This window comes from Durio zibethinus, chromosome 28, assembly GCF_047325235.1.
Source record: "Durio zibethinus cultivar Kanyao isolate XHJ-2024 chromosome 28, ASM4732523v1, whole genome shotgun sequence".
In the NCBI taxonomy this organism is placed as follows: Eukaryota; Viridiplantae; Streptophyta; class Magnoliopsida; order Malvales; family Malvaceae; genus Durio; species Durio zibethinus.
Genome location: NC_143189.1, coordinates 14631874 through 14643952, shown reverse-complemented (window position 1 = coordinate 14643952; position 12079 = coordinate 14631874). Strand labels below are relative to the sequence as shown.

Here is a 12079-nt window from a genome sequence, read left to right as displayed (position 1 = left end):
ACTTATGTTTGAATTCCTTTCAAAATTCAAAAGTCTTTCATCAAGACCAAACTTGTTCCTTCCTTTCTTTGTGCATGGGCCGTCGTTTTAGGTAGAGAAGAGCTTCTAGAAAAGGTTTGACTTGGGCTTGAGACCTTTGCCGCATGCTTCACTAACTTTGCATGGTTTTGCCATTTCATTTTTATGCAAGTGCGTTGCAAATTCGGTCCAAATTGCGTCTAAACTTCCCATTTTTATTCCTTCTCCGTATTTTCCTACAAGATAGAGATTTAAATTTATTAAGAACAAGAAGCAAAATTTAGCAAAAATTAAAAAAAAAATCACAAGTTTAAAACTTAAAATTGCCAATTGAAAATTTTTTTTTTCTAGAGTCATCACACTCACACTTAAATTTTTGTTTGTCTTCAAGCAAAACAATCTCAAATCAATAATGCTAGCGATCAAAATACATGTTTTTCAATTAGATTTTCATAAGTTCTCAAAATGTGCACAATAATATAATTAAAAAAAAAAATTACAAACATGGAGTAAATACAAAATTCATTTAAAAATAAGATCTCTTTCTTTTGCAACTTTTGTATCCATGTGTGATTAATCTATTTCTACTCCATGTATGCGATCGAGTAAAGGGTATGTAAACTCGTTATTACATATTAATCCAAAAACAAGAGCAGACTTCATTGGTTTGCTTTCCTCTTGTTTTTTTTAATAATGTAGATTTATATACTTATCTAAAAATTAATAAATTTTTATTGATTTGTAATATAAAACTTGAGTTAAAGGTACGATGAAGGATATTTAGGCTTAAAAGCCCTTGCTTGTGTATTACTTATGATTGTTTCCTGAATTGGGCCTCGAGAACTTTTTCAAGATCGATACATCTTTTTACCTTGGGTTTTTTCTTTCTCTCCCTCTGATTTTTTTAAATATCCATTTTTGGCTCCAAATGACGCCGAACTTCGTGAATTACTTTGATGTTTTTGTTTACTTTCTTCTTAAATTCTACTCATCTATATAACAACAATGATAAATATCGTTCGTAGAATTAATTTTTTCTTTCCTTTGGTACGCTTTCCGGATTCAACTGCAAGTTACAGCTGGTAGTTCATGAAATACAGGCTGGAATGATTGATGCAAAAATGCCATAGTTGCTGCTCCTGATCTATCAATCCATGTACACTTATACAAATTCCAAGTCAACTCCACAAGGTTAGCCATGCAAATACTATGGAACTAACCCATCCACAATTTTTTTTTTCATCTTTATTCTTCGACTTTCTTGTAACAAGTACTGCTGTCCCATTGGCCATTCCTTTGACAGAATTTTCACAAACGCATGAACAAAACATTTGTAAACACGATTCTTCAAACATTCAGTTTTTCCCCTATTGCAATTCTTTTAAGATTCATAACTACCTCTGCCCCTAGATTCGTGTGGGATGTCTTATATCAAGACCGAATCATACTAACTATTATTTGTTTAAATGCATAAATCACACTTACAAACTTAAAATTTAACTCAATTGATTCACGTAACCATTTTTAAAAAGTAACATCTTGCGAGTCTAAAATTTGAATCTCCCTTATTCCAAGTTATGACCTCTTGTAAATAAAAAAAGGAAAATCACACTTGATTTGTCAGAAAACAGTGTACAAAGCTATAAAGCAGTTGCAAGATGGATACACATTCATTAAGAGTAAGCAGCAGTATGAAAAAAAAGCACACCTTACTCCCCAAGTAAATGGAGAACCCCAGGTGTATAACCTACTTCCCCCAACTAAAAAGAAATTGAAAGCAAAATTAAATTAACTTAAAAAAAAATGCAACCGGCATGATAATTATAAGAACCAGCCATCCTGAAGGAAAACAAGAACTCACATCACAACGACAGACCACAAACAACAGTTTTCAGACAAGGAACCGAATACATGGTTTCACTGGGGAAAAAGATAACAAGTTGGACGGGCTAAATCTAATTTCTAAGCCAAAGAAATATAGAAGATACACAATTTTCCTATATAGCTTAACACGGCATATTATCCACGAAACTATCTTGACATCTACAGGTGATATCACTGCTGTCTTTGCTGTGCAAAGTTGGGATGACTTTGTGGGTTATTTTGAAGAGCTACCATATTAGATTGTAAATTCTGGGTAGTGGGCATATTACCAAATGCACCTTGTGAACCAAGCTGTTGTTGTTGCTGTTGCTGCTGCGGTTGCATGGGCATAATACCACCAGGGTTGGATCCCATATTAAACACTGAAACCAAAAGGCCCAAACAGAAATTTTAAAGTCTCAATTCACATAAAATTCAAAGCTGTCCACAGTTGCATTGCACAATATGTTTTTTAGATACTCTTAAATTTTGGTTTTGCTGGGTAGAGGCAGAAATAGGCAGAGGAAAGTGCAAAGAAGCAACCAAGCACCGCTATATATAGAAAAGAATGAACGAATGTCAAAGACCATTATTCATACTTTGATCACTTAAGACTTGAGCTTGATGACTCCGCTGCAGATTGCTACCAGGTAATCCAAACTGCATAATGGATTGAAAAGAATGAATGAGGTATGTAATACTTAACAAGGAACAGAAAAAATTAATGCGATATATAAATAAGGACAAGTATACAAATGCAGAATACAATCACCAATTACATATACAGCTTTTGGGACACCAATGAAATATCTGTGTAGGATCTGCCAGATTTGCTATACAAAATGTATTTGGGCAATCTAAGCTACATAATTCCTTGAGCCTATATAAATCCCCAAAACCAACAACCAATTTTGATTGAAACAAAGCTACACATAAAACCAATGACTCAGTTCATGCACAAGTGAAAAAGTTAAAAAGCTTTTTATATCTGCACCAAATATGCCCAGATAATTAAGGAAAATGTAACCACATCTACCAGCCCAACTAAATCCCTAAGACCAAGGAATTATGAAATTTCTATAAAAATTTTTTAAAAAGAAAAACAAACAAACAAACAAAATTTTGAATACATCACCATTCAGCCTATACAGAACCGAAAATTTCTAAGCTTTTAATATTTACACAAAGTGAGCCTTGACAATAAAGTTAAATGGCTCCATGATTTATGAAGACTTCAAAAGCTTAAAGAGTCAATTTTTTAAATGACATTTATTATAGCCAAGATACATTTCACAATATGCATGATTTGTACAAAGAAGGAAAGCTGACTAAGAAACAGATACTAAGCAAAAATATTAGCAACTAACCTGCATCCTTGGTAGAATTGACTGTGATGGCATAGTTGCAGACATGTTCGGGATCTAAACCAATACATTGAAAACATAAATTTAAACCATGAAAGAGATAACTTCAATATAAAGAAAAGGGGGCACATCAACATTAAGAAACAATACCAAAATAAAAACATAAAAGTAAACCAAATTATGGTTGAAAAAGTAACATAAATGGACCTCACAAGTTAATAAAATATATAAGTGGAAAACATTGCAGATGACAAACAATAGATTCAGTGGCCAATTTAGAAATGAAACAGTGGAAAGAAGAACAGTCAATGCATGTTTCATGCACTTGTACAAGAAACAAAAGTAGTGGGCTTGAAGATTATAGCTTAACAACTATTATTATATATTAAGCATTCAAAAGATGGAACACAAACCAGAACAAGACATGCATAGGACCAACCAAGATGAAAAACTTACACTTTTTGCTAGAGAAAATTTGTCGAAGCTAAACCATTTTTTTATTAATTATATGTGCAGAAGAAGATTGAAAAGGCACAAGCATAAAATTCCCAATATGTTATACCACCCCTTCTGAAACAAGCTCAAATAGAAGGGCTTATAAATTTAAGGATGATAACTGCTGAAGCTGACATGCAAAACTGTGAAGGTACTGACTAATAAAAATTTACACATACATGCATCTAAAACAAGTAAATTCATCCACAATTCATGACCTTTTAAAAATGTTTCATTTCACTCTCATGTTTATCATCCACAACATTTTTGCATTCTTCAAAATCCATCCTTCCACCAGTCAACATTAGAATCTTGACTGAATTAGACATATCAATTCCATATGTATGTCCACATGGCTAAATCCACCAACATAATGACTAATTTGTATATCCACAAAGCATAATTTTTTGTAATTTACGTTACTCTTTAGCAACATATGATTTCTTGTTTGATAATTTAGAATAATAAATATGAAACTTTTTCTCCATGTTGTCACAAAGCATTAAATAGTATATTGGATAACATAAGAAACTCCAATTTTAAGTTGTACCACAGGAAAATCAAAATAGCTGGCATCCTATTTTAGGTTACCTAAATTTAATTCGGCTAAAAACCTTTTGAAAGCCAAATGAACATTAACCAACTCACAATGCCACAGCCAAACCCCTTCATCACCATTCTCTTTTGAGCAAAAAAAAAAAAATCCTCAAATAAAAAAACGCCCTTTGTTTTGCCTGAGACAATAGTCTCTAATTTGTTCCCTCCCTCATAATTGAGAACCTACCTTCAATCAATACTCTAAAAGGCTTTTTTCAATCCTAGCAACTATAAGTTCAATGACAAGGGAAGAAACTAGGAACTGTTAAAGCACAATCTTAAAGAACTTCAACAACATATTCAAAGATGAATAAATATATAAATTAGATGGACAAATTAATATTAATAAATAAGAGCACAATAATATAATGCAAAAATTAACAGAGCAATATTTGAATTTCAACCGAAACCCCCAATCATGAAAAGGACAGATTTCCTAAGTTGAGAAGCGTGAAGCAAGAGGACCTTCAATCTGGCATTTTTTTCATCAGGAATACATAAACCTAATTCATATGAATGACTCTACATGATAAGCTTCGTTTTATGGAAAAAAAAAAAAAAAAACACATTATAGACAATGTTTTAGAGTTATAAATAGAACACAGGTAATAAAACAAATTGAACTGTTATATATCTAACCATCTGAGTACTTGGTGTCCCCTGAGCAGCATTGAACAGTGCAGTATTTGCTGGACTGGAGAATTGGCTTAAATGACGACTCAACTGAGTTCCTTGATTAAGTTGACTTTGACCTATTCCATGCTGAACATGTCCAGGAGGAAGCTGCCTACCCTGAAATTGCTGGTGGGCCAAGGGCTGAGAAAATTGCATCTGACCATGTAACTGGTGGAAAGAGATTTTGGTTTCAGTTAAACCAATAGAATGAAGAAAAGGTACATTTTAGAAGGCTAGAATACATGTGCTTCCTCAGGAATAAAGTGTCCTAAGTTAGATCCAAAAAAAAGAAGAGACAGAACCACTCACTTTAAACCCTATCTGTAAAAGAATTGGGCTCACTTCCCATGGCTGCATCAGCACACACACCCCCCCCAAGCAACACTCAACCTCTCCCCTTACAGATAAAATCAAGTGAAAAGTACTATGTGTCTAGGACAAAGTTCAATGATTCATAGAATTTCAATAAACAAAAGGAGGGAAAAACAAAATCTTCAATCGCTTTCACAATAACAAGGTCAGTGATGCTTTCACTTTCATATATAAATATTCATCTGTAAAGTGTAGCAGAGATTTACAAAATAACTTCACTGTAATTCACTATTCTAGTTATTTCAGGAGGCAGTTGCAAATCTCATACAAATTCCTTCATCCCCTAAAGTGATTAATAGCTAACAATTATTACACAGGTATGCAAGTTGGAATGAGAAGTCTAAAATATAAACATCCACCCACTATCATTTTAAATTTGCAGTCATTTCAAGAGGCACTTTTTTAAATTTTGTTGTCAGCTCCACTGTATAAAACTCAAACCACAACCAAACCCCACACATTCTGACTATAAACTTCCTGTTTATAAAAGCTACCCAAGTGCAGGCAAGAGGCTCCAAAGACTCAACTTAACAGAACAATCCCATTTCCTAAACTTTAAATACTTAAAATTCACTAGGTTCCGGACAATATTGATATTCCAAAGCACAGAAAAGTATGTATGGGTATTCTCTCATTTCAAAGACCAAATGCTGGAATGTGATTTTTTATGCACTAATGTATATTACTCATACATTTGTAATTCATAAGAGATTTCAGATAAAACAAGAAGTTAAGGAATAGAAGTAGTCAGTAGAAAGTTACTGACTGAAACTTCTGCTAGGTCTGACCCTGCAGATCATGAACTGGCAGCTGATTCTGTACCAAGGATATGATTTTCATAAATATAACTAAACTAAGTGGCTGAGAAGAATGCAGAGCAGTTCTATGTCTCAGCAATATAAACATAAAAAAATCGCTCAAATTTATTTAGAATCATAAGATTCAGCTTTTAACAGTCCCTTAACTCATGAAAGTTTTGAAAATTCCTACCAAGTCAACCAAGAGTCCTAATTACTATGAAAAGTCATAGCATGCACTCACATGCATATACACATGGATGTTGATATGTTATGAGTTACTCCTTATGGCTTCACAAAAACATTAAAAGAACCAAAAATCATTAAAAGTTATACCTGTCCCATTCCTTGCATTGTAGATTGCCTGAACTGTTGCTGGGCAAGGAGTTGTTGATGCTGAGGCACTTGCATCATTTTTTGCCTCTGTTGCTGCTGCTGCTGCTGTTGTTGCTGCTGCTGCTGTTGCTGGGTTTGTTGCTGAGGAGATGGCATGTTCATAATATTTGTTCCAGACCTAGGTGAGTTGGCATATGGAAGTGGAGAATTTGTGGTGTTATCGAAGGAGGTAGCACTAGTAGCAGCAGAAGGAGATGCAGCTGATCTACCAATAAGTTGTGCTCCAGTAGCCTGACATAAGAAGAATAAAGCTATAGCACTACTATGAACTTTGAACTTCAGAAAACAAGACATATAACCGGAAATGATACACAATAGTTGTCACAAGATGAATATGGAAAATCAAGTGAGAAAAACAGGATATTTACAAAACTGGTCTAATCAAAGGCAAGCCATGTGATTTGGCCTACCTCCAAGTGAATTAATGGTCAATAAGATGCTAGCTTTTAGTGCCTATCAAGTGAAACAACTGGAAAATCACTGTTAAAGCAAGCATTTGGACAAAGTAGGAGTTTCTTATATGAAAATTTAGTTAGATGACTCCAATTAGAAAACCTGGACCCTACACATAGCAGGAACTTCACACACCGGGCTGCCCTTTTTTTAGATGCCTCCAATTAGAAAACCCTTTACTTAGACATGCATATGGAAATATCAGTTCAATTATAATGATAAAGATAGAATAAATCTGTCAGTTTGTCCCATGAGATGACACATAAATGGAGAAGAAGCATTTATTAAGTACAAGAATTCATACATAAGAATTTGAGACAGGCATTGCAGACGGCAAGTCCTAATGTGGCCTTCTTACAATAGGCCAACATCCATGATGTTGTTGCTATAATGGTTAAATTTTATACATAAATGAGATATTTATTAACTCATCCTAGCACTACTAGAGTTCAGAAGCACCATTTAACAAGAATGATTAGGAGAAAATATGTTGCCCACAATCAGCCAAAGTGACAAAGAACAGTCCAGAATGTGTTCAAAGAGAGTCCAAAATTGAGTTCACACAGACTTAGCATGGGTGTTGCTCTTTGAAAATCAGATATTGGAATGAGATGACAATAATCAAAGAAAGAACTCAAATAGCTTGTTCACCTTATAGTTTGACGAAAACATACAGGCTTACATGCATGTAGATTTAGGAAAAGACAGATTAAAGGTAAGTCAATAATCTAACCTGTAACAAAGACCCCTGACTGCCAGTGTTGTTCGACGTAAGAGGAGTGTTCTTCATGTACATGCCTGTGAGAGATAGTTTGAATATGCTATCCAACAGAATTAGAAACATTCTACTACTGAATTAGAAAAAATGCCCATAATTGTAGGAAAATTACCAGATGAGTCAGCAAAAGAATGTATCCCATCAGTTGCAGGCATAATGTCAGCCAGATGCAGTGGAAGTGAATGTGTAATCTGTTTTTGATCAGCAGGTAAACGTAGACCTGCATACATATAACAATCAATAATTGGTTGATAAGCATGCTAAAGCCAAAGTACTAGGTCATGAAAACAGGTCATGAAAACATAAATAGTCCAGCCACATCATACAAACCAATGCTAAAGGCATTCATCTAAAATTTGATTGAACTTCAATTAACCATAGAAATCCATGCCAACAACATTCATCTAAAATCCATTAAATTTCAATTACTTCAACTACTGTCTAAATCAACCTCATCTTGTTATATATGACCAAAGGTCATTCCAATAAAATGCTAAAAGGAAAATTATAATAGATTGTATAAAATTTAAACCTGTTTTCAATGAAAGAATAAATTAAACCCAGCAACCACTGCAAAGGGGAAAACTTAGCTTAGATTGACATTCCCATGATTGTGATCAGCTCAATCAGATTTTTGCCCCAGGAAAACAATAAAGGGCATAGATTGGCCCATCAAACTATAAGTTGGAAACCATTAATATCTTGGTACATTTCATGGCTTTAAATATAGTTATTAGATCAACAGCTCAAGATTATCACCTTCACCGAGATTCACAGCAGCACGGAGTAAGTTCTCTTGTTCTTGAACTTTTGCAGCCTGACCCTTGTCGAGAGTGGGAAGAATCGGTGGCCCTTGACGAGAGCCAAAACAATATGCTTTACGGGTATCAGCCAATACTTTCTCAGCACTTTCACAGGCAGCTCCAATCATATCGATTCTAGTCTGCAAAACCAGAAAATCACATGCCTGAAAATCACTGGATTCAAAGGGATAAAATACAACTAGACGGTCTGTATTACACTAGATCACCTTTAACTTTTCAATTTGTGAAGGTATTGGCAGATTTTGCATTCCTAGAAGCAACTGCTCTCGCTTCAAATTATCCTCCACTTCCATCTCTGGCAGTAGCTTGGAGGATAACATAACCGGTAATACTGCAGCCAAAGAACTGGGTTTACTAAGTACTTACAATCAATTAGATAAGACACTATTGCCAATTCAACTAACTCAACCAACAGTTAAAAGAAAAAAAATGGTAACAAAGATGAAGTGTAAAGGAAATAAATAAGCGTACTGAGCGCATTGTCGGCATTAACATTTTTGGGATGAACAACGAAAGCCTTAGAAACCTTTTTGATTTCATCCACAATGTTGAAAAGCTCAAGATTTACCATTGAATATTGCCCCAAAATGTCCTGCCTGATTTACGAACAAACAAAAAGAAAAACCCTAAAATATATGTATATATATATCAAAATCTGAAGATTTAAGGTTGGAAATGAATGGAATAAGAAGAAAGAAGACCATTTGGGGGTTGTGTTGGTGCGAGAATAGGCGTCGAAGTCTTCGAGGATGCGAGTGATGGCTTTGAAAAGGGAGATGGCTCTGGTCTTTAGAGATTCCAAATTGAGCTGTTGCTGCACCGCCTGGTTCAGCTTCTCCGCCCCCACCATTACCTGATTCTGTTGTTGTGGCTGCTGCTGCTGCTGCTGCGATGGGTCCTGAATCATTCCCTCCATTTTCGTCGCTGCTATTTGGCCTTCTTCAAGATTACGAACGCCAGGACAACAAACGCTTTACATTTTCCTTTAGCAGTGGGTAAAATGTTTAGTTGGGTAATCCGCAACCCTACCCGGCCCCGCTCAATGCTCCACCGTATACAAAAATAAATATATTTTATTATATATACATATATATATATATATATGTTTTACAAAAACAAAAACAAAATTATTGATTCATACAGAGCTCATTAATTTTTTTATAAGTCTTATCATCAATGTTGTTAATATTATATCGAATAATATTTTAATTTTTTTTAAAATATGATAAATATTAGTATCAGTTGTTTCGATATATTATTTCAAATTTTTTGATTTAATACAAATATATTTATAAACATATATGAACTAGTATACTATAATATTATTAATAATTTACAAAATAAATATATAATATATTCAAAAATCAAATAAATAAATTTAAAAATATAAAAAAAAATTTTATGATATTTTTAAACACTTAATCTGATCATATGATATTTAAATAAGTATTTATATATAAATATTAAAATAAAAACAAAGAGATAAAAAAAACTAATCAAGATTTTATAATTGTTAAACTTTATAAAAAGAATATAATTATTTTCTTGAAAAAAAATTGAAATACTTATAAACTTAGATTTGAAAAAATAAAGTATAAAAAAATTAAAATAAAAAATAAAGAAACTCAATGACTTATTTTGTCAATTAAATAACAAAAGACAAGTTAAAAATTATAAAATATATTTTACATTTACATATAAACTAAAACATGTTATTTCATCGAAATTCACTGAAACATGCCAAAATTAACGAAAACATTTGGTATTGCTCGATATCAAATCCAGTAAAAAAAATCATCCTTACATGTACCATATTTTGATATAATTAGAGGGTTGCCTAAAAAGAAAAAAACTAAAGCCCAAGCTGTGAATTTTGATAGGTAACAATTCAAAAGCTGTGCTCCATATCCACCGTATGTTCATCCTGTTTACTATTTCGCAATTAATGGTATTGCATAGGCCTTTACCAACCATATTCGTAACCAACTTACCCACCAACCTACCAATAGCCTTTCAAGTACCTATATATGGGTCTAGCCATATCATTACATCAACTTCAAAACCTAACAACCAAGCGAGTGGTTTAAAAATATCTCGAAAGAACCAAGAAAAGACTCGCATTGATCCTATCTCCGTGACTTACACTTAGTTATTTTCAAAATTGGTTAAGAATAACTTGGTATCTCTAGTTATCCTAAAACCATTGAAGCCACCCTATTCAAAATAGTATAATACTAATGCCACATGTGATTATCATAATGAGAATGTGGGTCATTCTATTAAAATTTGCCCTACTTTCAAACATAAGGTGCAAAGTTTCATTCGGAAAGGCTTAGTGAGCGTTGACAAATCATGAGGATAAGATGTTAACAAAAATCCTTCACCTGATCACACATAGGCATAATTTTGAGAAGAAAAATGATGTTAAGGTTGGTTGGATATTACTTGTCATTTTGATATTTCCTTTAGAGTAATGTTAAGAATTTTTTTTATGTAATAAGATTTCATTTTTTTATCATTTAAATAACATGCAAGTATGATGCATTTCATTATATTTTCTCTTTCATCCCAACCACTATTCCATGCTTTATTTTTTTCCCATGTCTTTTTATTCTCATTCTCATATTCCAAATGATGAATGTTTAGACAATGATAACAATAATTCTGGGATTTAATTTTAAAAACTCATTCACATTGATTTGTAAAAACTGTTTGAGTAAAAAAAGTAAGCTACTAGCATATATGAAATAGATATGTCTTAAAGATATGTAGTCTTTTATAAAAGAACCATGAGTTTGTTTTTGTTCAATAGATGATCTTTAAAGAAAGCATTTACGTTTAAGATAAAAAATGATCATATTTCTTTTACCATTCATAAAACCATCCATTGTTACCCATTTTGAGCCTATTATGATTTTTTTTCCCTAAAGAATCCTAACTAAAGATCATCCTTAATACTAGGAAGTAAATTTTGAGAAAAACATACTTGAAAAAGGAAAAGGACAAAAGATCGCAAAAAGCCTTAAAGATAGAAAGTTTAAAAAAAAGAGAGAAAGAAAAACCTCTTACAAAAAAAAAAATGAATGCCACAAATGATTTGGGGTAAAGTAATGAGAATCTTTTTGTGAGAAATAAGATAGACAAAAAAAAGAAAGAAAAGTAATGAAATGATATGGAATGAGGCAAAGTGCTAAATTGCATCACATGATGGGAAATAATCTTTAATTTGAACCTTTTAAATATATGTTTTGAGCCTATTTTATCCATTTTTTTATGACCCCTCACCGTAGCCTACATTACAACCCTTAAAAGTCTATTTTGATTAAATGTGAATGCTTGAATTGAATGCTTATATGTTGGGCTAAGGCATGCTTGTGATGGAGCAATAGAATCATGCTATGTTCTTATGTTTTAGAGATTGATGTGTGGATATATCAATAATGGATG

The 12079-nt window shown here is 33.0% G+C and overlaps 1 protein-coding gene across 2 annotated transcripts; it reads right to left on the bottom strand.

Annotated features, from left to right (window-relative positions):
* Positions 1 to 1806: 1806 nt before the first annotated feature.
* MED8 (mediator subunit 8) lies at positions 1807 to 9590 on the bottom strand. 2 transcript variants are annotated; one of them, XM_022867938.2, is made up of 11 exons: positions 9334 to 9590; positions 9104 to 9228; positions 8839 to 8963; positions 8568 to 8751; positions 7921 to 8028; positions 7764 to 7828; positions 6518 to 6808; positions 4977 to 5180; positions 3249 to 3302; positions 2481 to 2541; positions 1807 to 2264 (listed from the first exon to the last, which is right to left on the bottom strand). In XM_022867938.2, exons 1-11 carry the CDS (start codon positions 9546 to 9548, stop codon positions 2074 to 2076), a joined length of 1623 nt encoding a protein of 540 aa, XP_022723673.2. In that variant the 5' UTR covers positions 9549 to 9590; the 3' UTR covers positions 1807 to 2073. The 2 variants fall into 2 exon arrangements, with proteins under 2 accessions (XP_022723673.2, XP_022723674.2); XM_022867939.2 differs by lacking the exon at positions 4977 to 5180.
* Positions 9591 to 12079: the final 2489 nt, after the last annotated feature.

Excerpts from the sequence above, each read along its gene's own strand:
- MED8 (XM_022867938.2), bottom strand. The coding sequence starts at position 9,548 with ATGGAGGGAATGATTCAGGACCCATCGCAGCAGCAGCAGCAGCAGCCA. Across the intron at positions 8,964-9,103 it reads TAATGCCGACAATGCGCTCA|TATTACCGGTTATGTTATCC; the intron begins GTACGCTTATTT and ends CTTTGGCTGCAG. Across the intron at positions 8,752-8,838 it reads CACAAATTGAAAAGTTAAAG|ACTAGAATCGATATGATTGG; the intron begins GTGATCTAGTGT and ends CTGGTTTTGCAG.